Below are 18110 nucleotides of genomic sequence, written 5' to 3' on the forward strand. Positions count from 1 at the left end.
GTCAAAACATATGGGAAGTATGAACACTGGTAATCATCATCATATTCAAACTAAAGTGAACAGGGCAGAGCGAACTGAAAAGTAGCTCCCAAGTATTAAGAATCATTGACTTGTTCTCCAACATGCCCATAACAAAATAATTAATAGTGGAATATGCAATTATCAATTTTCTTGGCCATTTTTCTTGCGCCTCATCCTTATCCGATGCAATAAATAAAGGGGGTGTACAAGTAACTTCCTCTAAGCTACTTCAAGTCTTGCTCTGAGCTTCCAAACTGAAATGGAGCTGATTTTATGAATGTTATTAATGATGTATAAAGTATATTAATTTGCTTTATTTTTCATTTTTAAATTATTCTTTTTTTATAAGCATTAGGCACTCTTCTACTTTATATACCTTTGCACCTTCACACCCACCCACATGCATATTTCTACTGCTTACTAGGAAGTATAGGGGGTGGGGAGAGGTGGAAAAGAGGTCATTAGCAAGCTTGTGTTTGCTTGGAAACAAACCAACGAAATTTCAATGCACAACTGTATGGGAATGGTAGCTGGGTACTAGAACACACTCTCAATTCACATTAGAAGAAGCCGTCTTAGCAAGCCAGAATCCCATGTAAACAGTGCGCCCCAGACTATTTCCAGCATACTTGGATATATACCAAAGGGGGTCCTTCACAAACAAATCAGTATCAAAAATTTCCCAAAAAATAGAAAACAAGTAGGAGCAGGTATGTAGCTTGTGTTAGTTTCTGTTTCCTCACTGAGCAGCTGCTTGCAGTCACAGGACTGTTTACATTCCACAGTCCAGATACTGTTGGATTCTCATGGGAAAGGGAGACGGGATGTGACGTTACTGGTTCCCGGTTACCTTTATTCTTTCGTTTTTCTTTGTTCAGTTGCTCTCTGCTTCTCACAGAGAGGAGATGTATATTTCTTTGCTCTCTGCATAGCTTAGTAATAAAGTATAGCAATGTAGCCCATACGTGCCTCATCCTTCCATTGTGGACTTTGTTGTTTTAATGCTCTGCTGGGCTCAAAGGAAGACGAGCCATATCAGCTCGGACGACTGGAGCTGAAATTCTAATAGCTTGCAGGTGCTTCTGGAAACATCTCTGTCACTTGAGGGACAGGTAACCTTAATGGCTAGGAAGTCCTATGCCTGGGTTTGGTTGATGTGATAACTGTGGTCATTTCTGGATAAAGATAGGCTAGCCATGGTTATTCATACAGTGCCAACCTCCAAGCTTAAAATTGCAATGCATTCTACATGGGACTGCCTTTGAAGATAGTCTGGAAATTGTAGCTTTGCAAGTAAGCTGGTAGGGCCAATATTCTCTGAGCATGCTATCACTATCTTAAATAAGTTACCACTGCCATTCCCTGCCTCCCAGCATTCAATACCTGAGGTTGACACCTCTCTTTGCCTAATAGTAGGGTCACTCCTTCTGAGGAGATATGGGATACAGGAATTAAGCATTATCCCATGCTGAAGAGGTAGTAGAATGTACAGTCCTAATAGCTATACTGCATATAGAGTAACAGTAGTTTCATGGGATTGGCTCTTATTCTCATCAGTGCTATCATCCAACCGAATAACTTCAATCAAAAGAAATTAAGAAAGAAACAAGTCTTGGCAAATAATTGTAAACAAGAAAGCTAGTTGATTAATAAAAATAATATTTTACAATAAAAGTTCATTACATGCTGTATTTTCCCTGTAATTCCTGTACTCTTCAAATGGTTGGATATATATTTTCCTAAAAATTGAAGATACTTTTTGAAAATAATTATAACATAAATTTATATAAGATATAAAGCTGATAAAAGAAAGCCCATCCATACATCCAAATCACCATTTTATATCACAGTCATCAAGTCATGCACATGCCAGATCTATGTTAATTATCAACAAATAATATTGTGTTCTGGGCAAATATTCTCCTGCACAATGTCCTTTTCAATGCACCTTTTACCTCTTTGTTTCTCAGGCTATAGATGATTGGATTTAACATGGGTGTGATGACTGTGTAGGACAGGGAGAGGATCTTCTTTGTATCTGGTGAGTAACTGGATTTGGGCCGGAAATAGGTAGATGTAGCTGTACCGTAAAACAAAGTAACCACTACGAGATGAGATGAACATGTCGAGAAGGCTTTATGTCGTCCCTCTGCTGAAGGCATGCTCAGGATAGTGGTGATGATGCGAACATATGTGAGGAGAATCAAGAGGAAGGGAAACATGATGAAGAGCACAGTGGCCGTGAGAGCTTCAATTTCAAACATGTAAGTATCAGCACAAGCCAACTCTAGAACAGGGGGACTGTCACAGAAGAAATGGTTGACTTTATTAGGTCCACAAAATGGCAAACTGAAGATCCAGGTGGTCTGTACAGTAGAGACAGGGAAGCCTGAGAACCATGATGCAGCTGCTAACTGGAAGCAGGTCCTTCTGTTCATAATGTCTGGATAACGTAAGGGATTGCAGATGGCAATGTAACGGTCATATGCCATGGCAGCAAGAAGACAGCACTCAGCTGCACCAAAGAAGAAGAAGAAATACATTTGTGTGGCACAGCCAGCATAGGAAATGGTCTTGTTCTCTATCAGAAAATTGACCAGCATCTTTGGGACAATGACCAAATTGAAGCAGATCTCCAAGAAAGAAAGGTTCCGGAGAAAGAAATACATGGGGCTTTGAAGTGAAAGGTCCAAGGTTGTGACAAGAACAATGAGGACATTTCCTGACAAAGTTATTCCATAGATGATAAGGAAGAGGATGAAAAGAGGTACCTGAAGCTCAGGGTGATTGGAAAAGCCAATAAGGATGAATTCTGTAACACTGGTCCAATTGTCTTGGGTAATTAACTTTTTCTCAGTCTGTGTCATCATGTCTTGAACACTGTCAGATAAAGCTGTCGGGGTGTTCCTTCTTCTATAAGCAATTTTCTAAAGAGATGGTAGTGTCTCTTTACCACTCTTCAACCATTGAACTTGTTCCTTTCTGTTAGTAGATGATATAGAAAGCAATAAAGGATGGACAGGTCAAAAATGGGCAGTTTAAGGCAGGATAAGGGGGAATGTATTGTCATCAGTCTTTAAAAGTTGACTTACTCAGTCTAATTGTCCATCACTTTGTTAATTACCAGTAGTGTCTTGTTCTTTAATGTGCTCATTTTGTTCTCAATGCATCTCTCCCTCTCCAATACCCTGCATTACACAACAATTTCTTGTAGCAACTTCACATAAAATAAAATACTATAGTGTGTGTAGGAGAGTTGTTCACTCCCTCATTGAGAAACTGTTAGATGGAATATGTTACATGTTTAACTGTGGCTGGGAAAAATCTATTTGATACATAACCATTACATTTACAGAATTGGCGGGGAGATAGTCCATACCTTTTGGCTCTATGACTGAAATGCTCCACTTACTAATTTGCAAGTGTAATTTCAAATAAGACCTCTGCAAACTATCTGTTTAGATTTCTCTCAAGAATGATCTACCTGTATTTCACCAAATAATTATTGCCACTGCAAAATAGCTATACCCCTTTTTGGGGGGGCCCTAAAATCAGTCCCAAAGGATTCAACGCATAATCGTTGCAGGAGTGAAAATACCTTTCCAAAGAATGAAAATCCCTTGCAAGTGAGGTGTTTCATTTTGCTCTGAAGTTGTTGTTTACTTTCAACAGCATTTCTCTGCTTTTAAAAATTAAATGGCTCTTGGTGCAGCTGTTTCCCAGGCTCTTCCTGTTCTGCTGTGGGCCCACGCCTGCCTGTGGGCCTGGAGAACGAGGCAGCCCCACACAGGGAGCGAAGGCTGTGGTGGCAGCTGAGGAGGCCCAGCCCAAGACCCAGCAATGGAGGAGAAATTTGGCAGGGGAAGGGATGGTAATGAGGTCCTGCCCGGAGGCACACAGCTGGGACCCGCAGATTTGCCCAACACCCAGTAACTGCCTGTGCCAGGGAGCAAGCAGCAGAGGGGTGCATGCCTGAGGCAGGGCCAGTGTAGAGGGCCTTCTGCTTCTCCATGTGGGGCTCATGGGGCAGGGCATGTAGGGTTTCTTACTGCAGATCTGTCTCCTCCCAGGCATCCCCAAATCCAGCAGTACACAAACGCTCTCCCCACACCCACTTTTTTCTTGCATTTTCACCACCCACCCCTTTTTGGAAATAAAAATAAAAATGTAACGATTATGTGGTGAAATACAGTATCTCTTCCCTGCAGACTTTAATACCATATCACAAACTGCTTTGGGAATTCTCCCAATTTCAACCTGGCTGCCATGGTGGGCAGTAGAGTGGGAGCCCCGGTCAAGACATACAAATTCAAAGACCCCTTGAGTGCACAGAGCTAGTCACACAGTTCTTTGTAGGCTCACACAGTTCTTTGTAGGCTCCTCCTCAAGCTGTCCAGTGTATGTGAGTTGACACTTATTTTACATCTATGACTCCACCTTGCTCCTAGCTGCGATTGGTAAAGCTATGGGGCAGTGCCAATTTGTATTTCCTTTTCTTCAATCTGTCTCCCATTTAGTGGTGGTGGGCTTTAAGTTTCCCAGCCAGGCCTCTACTGTTCTGAGCTGTCCTAGCCATCCACCTGAATATAAGAGAATGAGGGGTACGGGGACATTTATTTGACTTGCACCAGAACTAGGGGCACTGGTATTTGTTCGGGACTGACCTGCATCACCCAGCAACTTACTATAACAACTTCATGGTGAGTTCTGGCACATATTTTCTTGGAAAAAAGCACTGAGGAAATGGGAGGGGTCTTTGGCTAATCATTTGTTCATTTCTTACAAGTTCCTCTGTTTTGTTTACCTTGTCCAGACCTTGTCCATAAACTTAGTAAGAAAAGACCATTTATCTTGCTTGTTTCCTGAATCATGAGTTTACTTTTGGAGGAAGATTGTGCACACTCTCTCTCTCTTTCTCTCTCTCTCTCTGTGTGTTTGTGTGTGTAACCTGATTGTTTCTTACAGGAGGTGATAATTAAATTAATTAAATTAAAGGTGATAATTAAATTAAAGTTAGCCGATAAGACCAAATTAGTGTGCTAATCTTTAATATTAAGAGGTCAGGAATTTTTACACAAACCTTTTAGATTATGTTTAAGATAAAGACTAGCACCAGGGTCATGATAGTTTATTGATGGTATATTTTATATCAAGTTTTGCCAACTTTACTGATGGTATTATCTACAGGGGATGAGGGGAGCCATAGGAAAAGTACCAATGGGTACACATCACTACATTTGGAGATGGTGAAATCTCCTTCACTGGAAGCAATTAACCAGAGGATGATATGCTATTTATCTGGGATGCTGAAAGTGCAAAAGTGCTGTACTGGACAGGGGCTGGAGGTGGACTAAAATTATGGATGTTTACTCTAAATGGAAAGGAAGCTTTGCTGATTCTAAATTAGTGTTATATCATATAAATCAAAGTGAAGAATCACACAATGTCCACAGTCAAAATGGGATGCTAGACTAGATTGGCCTGACCCAGCAAGCTTCTTCTTATGTTCTTATTCCTAAATTGGAATAGGTGATTAAAAACCCAGACATGTATGTGAATACACTAAGGTTGAACTCATAAATTTCCTTTTGATTAAAGCAGCTACATGGCAAAGGTTTGCTAAGTCAAAATGAATAAATTATTTGCCTACCTGCAGAATCTTAGGCGCTTAGGAGTCACCCAGATTGTGAAAGATTTGTGCTTTGGTGAGCAAGTTTGATTATATGAATTTCCTTAAGTGACACCTGGGATTAGATTGTCCCCTCTTCTTTCTCCCTAGAGTAGTTAATGCTAATTGTGCAATATCTGACTAAACCAATGTTTACTTTTCAGAAAACACAGATACAATTATGTTAACAGGGATGTTTTCCCTACTGACATTTTGTGGGTGCAATAGAACACGTTTAAAGTAATATGCTGTTTCCCCTATCCACAAAAGTAGATTAACACTCTAGATTAATTTTAATTCTGATATGGGTTTCTGTCTTCATCAGCTGTGCATTTTGTCATCAGTACTTACAACAGTTAATGAGACAGAGGGCTGTATTCCCACCACCCCCAGCAGTATCCAAGATACAGGCTCAGACCACATGGTGGAAGCAATGTGAGACCCACATTGAGCAAAAGGTACCTGCACTGCAGGTAGTTGGCCTAGATGACCCTTGTGGTCCTTCCAGCTCCACAACTCTATGGTTTTATGTTCTTAGCATGGCATGGTGTTCTGTATAAATTATCAGTTTTGTAGGAAACTATCACTTCATTGTGATAGCAACCCATAATGGGTTGTATTGAAAGGCTGCTTTTCTCCAACAGAAGGAGCTTCTTCCAAGGAAGATGATTCCACTGGAAGAAGTGTGTTTCAAAGCAGGACAAGAATCTTTGGATCCAACACCTTGAGACAATCTAAAAAAATAAAGCACATAGGAAATACATAAACCAACCAACCTAACACATACATGTTCTTATTTGCAGCGCTAACAAGCAATGGCACAAAATATTTTTAACAACCACCACAAAGTGTTTGGTCCATTCATTTTTCACATTGTCCCCAATGCCTTCCCTGTGCATCCTTATCCCTCCTTCCCTGTTGACAGTCCTCCAGTGAGTGGAGAGCTGCATTCACAATAGCTATACACTTATGCAGGGCTTGTCTCCAGATGTTGGACTGCAGCTCTCATCCTCCATGCCCTTTGGCCATGTTGGCTGGGGCTGTTGAGAACTGGAATTAAACAATGTCAGCAGGGCATTGGCTATGCCTGACTTTATGGCAATCTAGGGAATTGAGTGGTTCCAGTCCTAACATATCTGTTTCTATGAATACAGCATTTTCTATCAAGATTCTCAATCACAGAGCAACAGAAGGGGTCACTTATAACTTTATATCTCATTCTCAAAATATATTTTCAAAACAGGGATATAAGTTAAAATGCAACAACAAGAAATAACTGAAGGGATACTTCAATCTGTTACCTTTGTAGGGTAGGTGCAGGTGAGTAAGGAACATAGGAAGTTGCCATATGCAATCAAACCACTAGTTCATCTAGTTCAATATTGTCTACATTGTCTGTGAGTGGATCTCCAAGATTTCAGACACTGAGTTTCTCTTAGCCCTTTTTGTCATTGTTGAAGACTCAGCCTGGGTCCTTCTGCATGCAAAACAGATGCACCACTACTGAACTACATCCCTGGAACCCTTCCAGTCTTTCATGGGATTACAGCTGCAATCGCAGTGTTTTTCTACTCAAAAGTCTCTTCATGGCTTCTTTCACTTCCTTGTTTCTCAAACTGTAGATGATGGGATTCAGCATGGGAGTGACAACTGTGTACGATAAGGACAACAGCTTTTGGGTGTTTGGAGAATAACTGGATTTGGGTCGGAAATAAGTTAACCCAGCTGTGCCGTAGAACAAAGTCACCACAACAAGATGTGAAGAGCAAGTGGAAAAGGCTTTGTGTCTGCCTTCGGCTGATGGCATTCGTAAGATCGTAGTGATGATATGAACATAGGAGACCAAGATTAGGATAAATGGGGATAGTACAATTACAATAGTTCCTGTGAGAGCATATAGCTCAAACAGATAAGTGTCTGCACAGACTAGTTTTAACACTGGTGGACCATCACAAAAAAAATGATTGACCTTATTGGGACCACAGAATGGAAAACTAAATAGCCATGTTGTCTGAACTGTCCCCACTGGAATTCCTGAGCACCAGGAGAACAGGGCCAGATGGATACAAAACCTCTTTTTCATAATTACTGTATAGTGCAAAGGGCTGCATATGGCTATATAGCGGTCATAAGCCATGGAAGCCAGGAGAAAACACTCAGAACTTCCAAAAAAGAAAAAGAAATACATTTGCATGACACACCCAGGGAAGGAAATGGTTTTGTTCTCTGAAAGGAGGTTTACTAACATTTGAGGGACTATAACTAGAGTGAAGCAGATCTCCAAGAAAGACAAATTCCTGAGAAAGAAATACATGGGGTTTTGAAGGGCTGGATCAATTGTGGTGAGCAAAATGATGGTGATATTTCCCAATAAGGTCACAATATACATAATTGCAAATACCAGAAAAAGCAGAAGCTGCAGCTGAAGAAGATCAGAAAACCCCAGCAAAATAAACTCAGTGACATCACTACTGTTTGTCCATGCCATTCTTTATTATTTACTAAGAAGTTAAGGGAAGGGGGTGGTTATCCCCCCCCCCCCCGTTATGTTCTTCCTGTAATGCTAACCAGAGTCAAAGAAATTGTGATAAGAACAATATACTGCACAAACCTTTAAGAATTGCTACACCACAATACAATATGTTTTGGAATGCTTTTGGAATGCTTTTGTGGCAACAGCACCTCAGGTTGATCTCCAAGTATGCATGTTAAGATGCATCACAAAACATGGTGATAATGTTGGGAAACCATGGCATGGTGCAGATTATGGGAAAGTGAAAAAATCCAATATGCATTTGCAGTATAACAGCTGCATTTCTCATTGGACATCCAGTCTTCATTTGGAGCCGTCATTTTTCTTTGTAGAATAGAAAATAACATCTATAAAGGAAAGGAGCAGAGGAAGAAAAAAATAAATGAAAACTTGGCATTATGAGGCTGTCATTGGACAAACAAGTAGAGCTTATATAAGGTTATTATTAAAATATTTCAGTTCTAAACTCCTTGAAATGCATGTTAAAGATTCCTTTCTTTCATAAATGCTTAAACCAATGTTCTAAATTTAACTCTTCTAACGACAAGAACTGTTTTGCGTCTGCAGAATAAATTACCTGTTCCATATAGTCATATGACACTAAAAATGGCAAGCTACACATATTTTTAAATACCCCAAAATTCCAGAGAGATGCTGATGGATGATGTGAGTTGTAGTCCAACATCATCTGGGCGGGGGGGGGGGGTCGGTTCTTTATCCTTGCATGATGTGACCCTGTGCTTTCTTCATTAGGCTAATTAACATTTCTTTTGATAAATTGTGACAAATATCCCCATTTTGTAGAATTCCAAAAAAACAAACAAACCAAGAAACAAGAAAAAAAAACCTAGTACGCCTGAATAAGGATGGGGAAGAAATTGAATTCAATACCCATTTAATGGTGAACTTACCTAATTCACACTTCTCAAAACAATATGTAAACAAAACCACAGCCATTCTTTGAAAGTCACACTTTTGTGAATTTTGTAATGGAGTTCTCCAGCAAAACAAAGCTGACAAATCCACCCATCCCTGCTCTGGAGTTTGTTGGCAATTATGTAGGGTGAAAACAGCAAATCATACCTTGTAGTAAAATCTTTGATTGCAAAGAAGAGCAGCAAATGTTTTTATCTGGGTCATCTTTAATCACAGGAGGTTTGCGGGTGTAGGAAGTTGGGACTCTGGAACCCTGGAGGCTTCATTAAGTACTCCTACTTCATTGTCTAAACCACTTTTTATTTAGATCTGTGTCGTGTATTGCAATTTCATGTACACCTCTTAGAAATGAGAATAATTAGGTGGTATATAAATGCTTTATAAAAAAATCAAGGAAAATTGTCAGTGTCCTGTCATATCTGAAAATGTGGTAGATATTATTCTTGAGGAATTTCTGTGTGAATTAATAAGTAAAGCAAACCAATTATAAGCAAAATGATTACATTTTTCAAAAGTGCATGATATCCAGATTCTCCTTAAGACATCTCTAGAACAAGGGACTCTGTGAATGCAAACTGCTACAAACAGACTAAGAAGTAAGCCTTATCGAAACCAGTGAGATTTAGTTCTGGCTAAACATTAATAGGACCTCACTACATAACTGTGCTAATCCTTAAATTAACATGTTTCAGAAAGATGTGCAAAGTAAGATGAGACACCTGTCACTGGACTAACTAAAGCCATTTTATTTAATTTTAACATATCAGGAATATTCATATCATTCTACAGGATACAATGCAGGAGCCATCTAGCGACCATCTCTGCTTCAAACCTGGGCAAAAATCTCCACTATCCACACTTTTAAATTGACATTTGTTGTTGATTTCATAACATGTGGTTCTCAGAAAGTTTCCAAGAAGAGAAAGTGGCCCTCGGATGGAAAAAAATTCCCAACCCTTGCAACATAGTGAACAGCTGCCCCCAATCTACTTAGCCCATAGGTGATTAGTTAAACCCACAATGCAACTCAAGCGTGGGTCAGTGAGGTGCTGAGACAACAACAAATGTCCCTGATAGCTGCAAAACTGTCCAGAAGGAGTAGCCTTCCATCAATGTTCAATAATTTGTTATGCAGGAGTTCAGGTGATAATCATAGGTAGTCTCACTAGAACTGGATGGCATAGTGGGGCTGCACTGATTATCTGACCTCCCTCTGGATGAGTTGTGGCTAAATTCCAGGATGGAAAGCCATCATGGTAGAAATTCACCAGCAGGAGTACCTAATGCATTTAATCAAGTCAACCTTGCCCCTCTTCCTCTCCATCCCACCATGCAGCAGCAACTCAGCTCAGTCAGGTGAGCTACTGATTTTCAGCAAGCTAGATTTTCACCAAGATAGGTGAGTTGTTGTACATGTCTCTGGCTTTTTACAGTGTCATTGATTTAATTAGTAAGCTGTAGTAGAATGCAGGTAAAAAAAATGGGGGGGGGGAGCACAATGCTTTTACCTGTCACTCATATGAGTTGCCTCCTCTGACACTGTGATGTCAAGAGATTTTTGTGACCAAATGTATCCTTTTAAAATTAAAAATTAAAATGGCCACACCCACTTTAAAGCTTTAGCAAAAATGTCCACACACCAGAATAACTTCAGTTCATTATTCATCTTCTTCCAAAGTCTCAAAACCCCAACATTTAGGAACTTTCCCCTGAAGAGGTTAGAAACACATGAACATTTCTGCCTGGCTGAAAAGGTTGTAAATCCTTTCTATTTCATGAAACCTTTAATTTCAGAAATAAAATCAACCAAGAGGATATATATATCCTCTAGATATGGTTGGACTATATATCTCTAGATATATAGATATGGTTGGACTATATATCTCTAGATATGGTTGGACTTCAAATCCCATCAGTCCCAGCCCACATGGGTAATGTTCAGAAATGATGGGATTTGTAGTCCAGCAACAACCTCTAAAGGGTCAAAGGCTCTCCATCGCTGTCCTACAGGAATGCTCCTCAATAACCCCCATGAATGGCGCAACACAAGATGTGCAAACCCAAGGCACTCTCTGTTACTACTCAACAAATCAGACACTTTTTGTTGGATAATTTTTATTAAAGATGTCCATGGGTTACAAAAGTATGTGCAAATACAGCTCTTTGGGTCAGTGGTCCTACAAGAAATATGCAAAATAAATAAACAGGTATTAGAAGCCACCCCAGAACTGGCCCTTTTGAATATTTTCCAAGAAAATAATGCTCACTCACAATATAAAGAGCTTATAACCCACCAACTCTCAACAGCCAGTAACACCAAAGCTAGACACAGAAGAGATCTGTGACCTGAGCCCCCACACCCTTGTTTAGAAACACCCTGGGGAGAAGTGTCAAACTCTAACCAGTGATGCTTTCATTCTTTCTCTTCAGATGGTCTCATGGAAGAATGATAGTATTGGTATGAGTTTGTGGGTTCCAGACCGCTAACCTCTGAATCCAATGAGTATTAGAATTTAATCAAGGCTTGGAATGTTAAGGAGGATGCCAGGTCTCTCTAATTCCTAAATCCAGCAAGTGATAATCAAGCCTTCAAATTCTGGAAATATCCAGACTAGAATCCGGGTGTGGTCTAAGGAGAACAAAGGAAGGGCTTTGTGGGAGATGGCACCCTTTCTCTATTTGCAGATAGTGAGAAGGACAAAAGCCAGAGTTAAGAGTTAGCTGTTATGTGAGCTAGAAGCTGGAGGCAAAAGCAGCAAGCTGGAAAGGCAGAGAAACAGAGCATGATGTTTGTTGTCTGCTTAAATCCAAGGCAGCGGATATGGGAGAAACAAGACCTTCTGGTGTAAAGCATGCTGGTGCAAGTTGAGCCAACATAAAATTAGACTAGTTCCAAGCCACTTCCAGCTGCTGCTGCTGCTACTGCTGCTGCTCTACCCAGAGACATAGCATGGGGGGTGCAGGTGAGTCATGCCCCCGGACACACATTTTTGAGGGGGCATAGAGCCCTGGCAGCTAAGGTGCAGTGTTGAGCAGGTTGGTCTAGTAGGCGGGTGGATGGAGGCAGCAGGCAAGGCAGATCAGGATGACTCAACACCTAGCTTGGGGGAGGCATTCATCAATAGTTTCCCTAGCAAATCATTCATTTTATGTAAATTGCCCTGACGTTTTTTCTACAATTATGCAGTATATAAATAAAATAAATAAATAAAATAATTGTTCTGGCTCCGCTAAACCTCCCCCTTACCACTCCCCTCAAATGTATAACAGTGTGCATAGGTTTTTGTCACATAATTTCATTTTAAAAATCAGGATAGTATGGAAATCGCGATAGTATGAAAATCTACATCATTGTCAAGCCTTGATGAAAGTCATTTTCTTAGGAGCTTATTTAAAGCTATCTTCACGTCTTTGTTTTTTAGGCTATATATGATAGGGTTTAACATGGGGGTGAGGATGCTGTATTGAATGGACACCAGCTTGTCTAATGTCTCTGAGTACCCAGATGCAGGTCTCATGTACCTAATGAATGCTGTCCCACAAAACAGGAGGACCACAGTGAGATGGGAAGCGCAAGTAGAAAATGCCTTCTGCCTTCCTTCCGCCGAACGTATCTTGAGAATGGTGCTAATAATGCGCATATAGGAAGCTACAATTAGAAGGAGGGAGGCAAACCCTAATGTCATGCTGAAGGTCAGAATCACCATTTCATTGGCAAAGGTACTACTGCAAGACAGCTGCAGCAGCAAAGGCAACTCACAGCTGAAATGGTTAATATTTCTGGGACCGCAGAAGTGCAAGCCAGTTAAAAAGAGGGTATTAACAAGGGAATCCAAGAAGCCCGATATCCATGCAGCTACCACCATTTGGACACATACACGGTGGCTGATAATGGTGCTGTATCTCAGTGGGTTGCAAATGGCAGCAAAGCGGTCATATGCCATTGCTGAAAGTAAGAAGATCTCCGTTCCAACCATGAAAATGAAGCAAAAGATCTGAGTGATGCAGCCATTGAGAGAAATTGTCTTCTTACTAGCTAGGAGGCTTTCAAGCATCTTGGGAACTGTTACTGAGGAATAGCAGATGTCAAGGAAGGATAAGTTAGTAAGAAAGAAATACATTGGGGTATGTAACTGAGGGTTAACCCTTATCACCAGCATGATAAGCATGTTTCCTACAAGGGTTATTAGGTAGATGGACAAGAAAATCAGAAACAGGAAAACTTGGAGTGTTGCATCATCAGAAAGCCCCAGAAGAATAAACTCATCTACAATGGTCTGGTTTTCCATTGTACTTTTCACAACATTGTACTTTTCTAGAAAGAAATGTAGAGGGTGGGAGAGAGGAAGAAGATGAATTAATACATTCAAGAGGAATTGTGCAAAGCAGATAAACAACAAAACTGGTTCATTAGGCTCATACTGTGTATGTTGAGGAGAGTACAACAATGTTCAACCTCCTTCTGGCTCTTTGACCTGAAGAACAATCTGTTGCTGAGTTTCACACACTTTATACAACTTTGTGTTCACTTGGGCTAAATTGCATAGGAAGATATATAAATAGTTTGTTGACCGCAATGAGGGCCACCATAAAATCCATATTTACTATTGCTTCTGGATTTAGCTCTTTTCTGTATATGCCATTGCATTGTCACAAATGTTTCTTCTCATCTTTGCCACAACAAATCTTAGTTTTACCTTTTCAATCTGCCGCCTATGTTCCCCTCAAAGTTTTATTTAGGCAAAATTTCAATTACATCTCTAATATTGATGCCCAGAATATTGAGGAATCGCCTTATGATGTGATGGGAAATGTTCATTAGTCTCATAAATCCAGTTCTTCTGTATATGAATATATTGTAAGCATTCCATCTTGAGCAAGTCAGCTGAAACTACAGCTTGAAAGCCCACCCCCTATATAAGTATAGAACTATATCTTACTTAAAACAATAATATATTTAGTGCTTTTTAAAAAGTGTTACACTTTTAGAATTTGTGGGAAGAAAGGTGCCGGTACTTTATACCCTTGAGTGCCCCCCCCCCAAGCACTGGATTATTATATAATAACAAAACCTGATGCTTTCCATATGTCTTGGACAACAACTCCCATCTGTCCTAGCCAGCAATTGTACTTTCACAATATTAGAATCTCTCTTTCGTACTTTCTCTTTCATAAATAACTGAACAGACAAAACAAATTCCTTACCTATTTCATGTGTCTCCCTCCCATTGCAAATTACCACAGAAGTTGTGTTCTATACAAGAAGAAGAAGAAGAGTTTGGATTTGATATCCCGCCTTTCGCTCCCTTTAAGGAGTCTCAAAGTGGCTAACATTCTCCTTTCCCTTCCTCCCCCACAACAAACACTCTGTGAGGTGAGTGGGGCTGAGAGACTTCAGAGAAGTGTGACTGGCCTAAGGTCACCCAGCAGCTGCATGTGGAAGAGCGGAGACGCGAACCCAGTTCCCCAGATTACAAGACTACAGCTCTCAACCACTACACCACACTGGTGTAGTTGATGGATGGGTTTGTCAGTGATATGGCTTTTTTTTTAGGATTAATGACACAATCAAGAAAAATAGGTTCTGTACCCCATCACAATTCTATGTGGAAACTTCATCAGGATTTGTTCCACAACACTATTTTTACATAGAGAGCATTACCCCAACAAGGAACCCACAAAAGCTGTGCTTTCAAATTGAGCCAGGTGGAAGAGGAAACATGAGTTAAGTAACCTCTGGATGGGGAACCATTTCCCTGAAGATTAATCAAACATGTGGGATTTCAGTTATTAGTATTTTTAATGCTTTTGAGATTGCTTCCTAGACATATCTTCTTTTTTAATGTATACCCCATTGCTCTCCACATCTGGGACTCAAAGCAGCTTACAAAAATTAATGCAGACAATGTACAAAATGTAAGACATATATTAAAACATCAAAGTATAAAACATTATAAAAGTATTTATGGTGCAAAGGCCTTCTGACAGACTGAGAGGAGCATCAGTTATTGCGGGGAAAATAAAAATATTGTATAATATTAATAGTAGTTGGGAACTATAAAAATTAAGGCTGGATTTGGTCAAGGCCCTAGCCAAATTGGGCATACTCAGAGGACCTCTCCCCTCTGATGAGCTGGGTACCGATACACATGGATTTCTACAGGTACAGTTGGATTGGCTCAGAACAATCCATGCCTGTCAGGGAATGATGTAACAGATAGGGAAGAGAGGCAGTCAGGACACAAAAACATGTGAAAAAGGCAAAGACTTACCCAGGAGAAAGAAGGTCCAGTGACATGGCTTCCTTTCCTGCCTGACATAATGCCCACCCTTTGCAGCATCACTGCCTCCACTCAACATCCTCAGGAGGTGGATGCCTGCTTAACAAATTCTGTACATTACTGGCTGCTGTTCCTTTGTGAGCAGCTTCCTTGCACAACGAAAGCTGCTCACAACAGCCAGCTTGTGGAGAAAGACAGCACGCAGTAACAGATCCTGGGTGGCGTGCACCACCCCTGACAGGCTGAAAAGCTCTTTAAAATATATTAGCTCACCCAAATTGCATTGTGGGTGGATCCATGGTGGGGTGCAGGGCCCCCAAATAGGCACTGATATTGGAGCTAATATCAGGGCTAGAGTGTGTGTGTGGGGGGTGTTCCTGTAAAGCCCTAGTATAAATGTGTATATTAGGCAAAATTAAATACAAAAATATGGATTGTATATTGTGCATCAAAATGGTGATGAAGTTTTGTGAATACTTTAAAAGCTTGGGAAAACAAGAACATACCCCTCAACAGACCCATTTTGAACAGGATATCTCGGAACAGAAGCCATCCCAGCTTCTGATTGGATCCTATAAAGTCCCACTTTTTGGTCCAGTGCTCTGATGTGAGCCAGCAGCCTTGCTCCAGAGCACTGGACCAAAAAATGTTTTTTTCTTCTTTTTTGTCTTGCACAAATCAGCTGGCTCCCATGGGAGTTTGGACCCAAAAAGTGCCCCAATTTTGATCAGTGGGATGTTGGAGGATATGGAACAAGAGAAACCAAAATTATCAAATATGTACACGCCCTACTATGGGTTCTATTATATTTGTATACTAACTGTGTAATCCTAAACATATCTGCACATGGTTAATTCTGTGAAAGTATTACTACAGTTTAGGTATGACTTTCTTTTTCCTTATTTTACAACTGCAATTCACTAGGCTAAGTATGCAGAAGCATTTCAGATGATGATGAATACCCTGGAGAGGATTAATGGTATTATTAAAGCATTCCATTATTAGGCATCAAGGGGGCATGCAGGCACTGATAATAATTGATTTTCTTAGTAGACTGTCTCCAGCAGATTAGAGTGAGCATCAGTCCTCCAAAAATCAGGGGGGAAATATTAGGTTGCTGACACTGACCTAATGAAAGTTGCTCATTGACATTGTTTATTTAAGAGTCTTAAGGCTTTGATTAGAATATGCTGGAGGGGGGGGCTCATTTCAGTATTTGTTCAGAGAAAACACTGCTTTTAAACTCACAGATGCATAGAAGAACATCTAAATGCCGAATTGTAGCTCCCTGTTTGTAAACTTATGTTACAAACTCCCTGTTTGTAACTTCTGTCACCATCTTTGCAACATGAACAGAGTACGCCTTAGGTTAGTCTTCAGTTGCAATTAAGGGAACTATGGGCTGCCTCTCAACATTGCATCAGAAATTAAAGGAGGAATATGTCTCATGTGGTCACTGAAAATATATACTGGGGGACATGTTCGATGTCTGCAGCTATTTACCATCCAACATGCAACTGAGTTAGCTGTTTGAAGTGGCCAACTTTTCCACTGATATATCAATGAATAGTAAGTACAAATCAACACTGTCATTTTCTTGGGAATGTATCTAACAACTGTGGAATTCAGTGTGCTTGCTTATACCACTAGTTGCAGCTTTGCTGACTTCTAAGGACTGACGTTTTTATTTCAAGTATGGGTTTGTACTGCAAGTTCCACTAGAAGGGAATCTGATCCAGCATTTTGCAGTGTGCTTGCTCCTTGACCTTTGATGTTATCTCTAATCAACTGAATTGTGACAGCTGTATGTTTTAATTAAATGTGATCCTGGGTATGTTCCTAGTACCTGAAGGGCAAAGCTTGAATGAACCCCCCCCCACGCCCCCGGCATGGTTTTCTTTCTTATACCAATATTTAGGAGAATTGTTGTTCAGTGTCACCAGTATATGCATATGTCTGGCTCATTTGTTCTAAGTAAAGATGGAACTTACAGGCTTTTATTAATTAATACTTTTATTTTTTACATAACTTTCTTTATTTGTAATGGGAATCTTTGGATTGTTCCTTTGTAGCTACGCTGTATCTTTGCATTTTTGCTTTTCTAGGCTGTTATGTTTTATGGTTTATATGTTTGTTTGATTGTTTGTTTTTTTCCCTTTTGTTACATTTGCTTATCTTTTTTTGAATTGCTAACACAAAAGTGCAATTTGATTAAGAAGTTCAGTTTAAAAACTGTAACTTAACATCGAGAAGAGGGCTTAGGGTTTCTATTCTATTGTACAGGGTAAAATGTATACAGACATGTTTGTATTAGGAGAAATTCATTTCATTTCATTTATTACATTTCTGTGCCACGGTTCACTCACATGGGTCACAAAGCGGCTTACATGCAATAAATAACACAGCAGGACATCACAATTGCAACATAAATTATATAAAATAATTTACATGAACATGCAGATGCATTTTCATAAGGATTTTAAAGAATTAAAATATACCTGTGTGGAAATTCAGAAAACTGAAGTGAATATAGGAAAACTGGAAAACTGAGAGAAATGAAAATTGTCAGATTTACCCATTTCTACCCCCGGTACCTGTAATAAAATATACCATACTTTTTGGTGTATAAGACATCCCCATGTATAAGATTACCCCTATTTTTGGGGACTCA

The 18110-nt window shown here is 40.0% G+C and overlaps 3 protein-coding genes across 3 annotated transcripts in view; 1 reads left to right on the forward strand and 2 right to left on the reverse strand.

The window, feature by feature from the left end:
* The window catches only part of LOC310662094 (vomeronasal type-2 receptor 26-like), a gene marked incomplete at both ends in the record, with an annotated part of 371804 nt that overhangs the window by 27119 nt on the left and 326575 nt on the right, over positions 1 to 18110 (forward strand). The gene's annotated exons all lie outside the window — the stretch shown is intronic.
* On the reverse strand, positions 1902 to 13447 carry LOC310662503 (uncharacterized protein; the record flags this gene model as incomplete). Its single annotated transcript, XM_083409439.1, has 2 exons — positions 1902 to 2948; positions 12557 to 13447. The coding sequence occupies 2 exons, from the start codon at positions 13445 to 13447 to the stop codon at positions 1902 to 1904; spliced, it is 1938 nt and encodes a 645-aa protein (XP_083265565.1).
* Positions 7233 to 8177, reverse strand: LOC310663378 (olfactory receptor 10A4-like; the record flags this gene model as incomplete). The annotated part of the gene is made up of 1 exon (XM_083411191.1): positions 7233 to 8177. One exon carries the CDS (start codon positions 8175 to 8177, stop codon positions 7233 to 7235), a length of 945 nt encoding a protein of 314 aa, XP_083267317.1.

This window comes from Podarcis tiliguerta (genome assembly GCF_965153285.1).
Source record: "Podarcis tiliguerta genome assembly, chromosome: 13".
In the NCBI taxonomy this organism is placed as follows: Eukaryota; Metazoa; Chordata; class Lepidosauria; order Squamata; family Lacertidae; genus Podarcis; species Podarcis tiliguerta.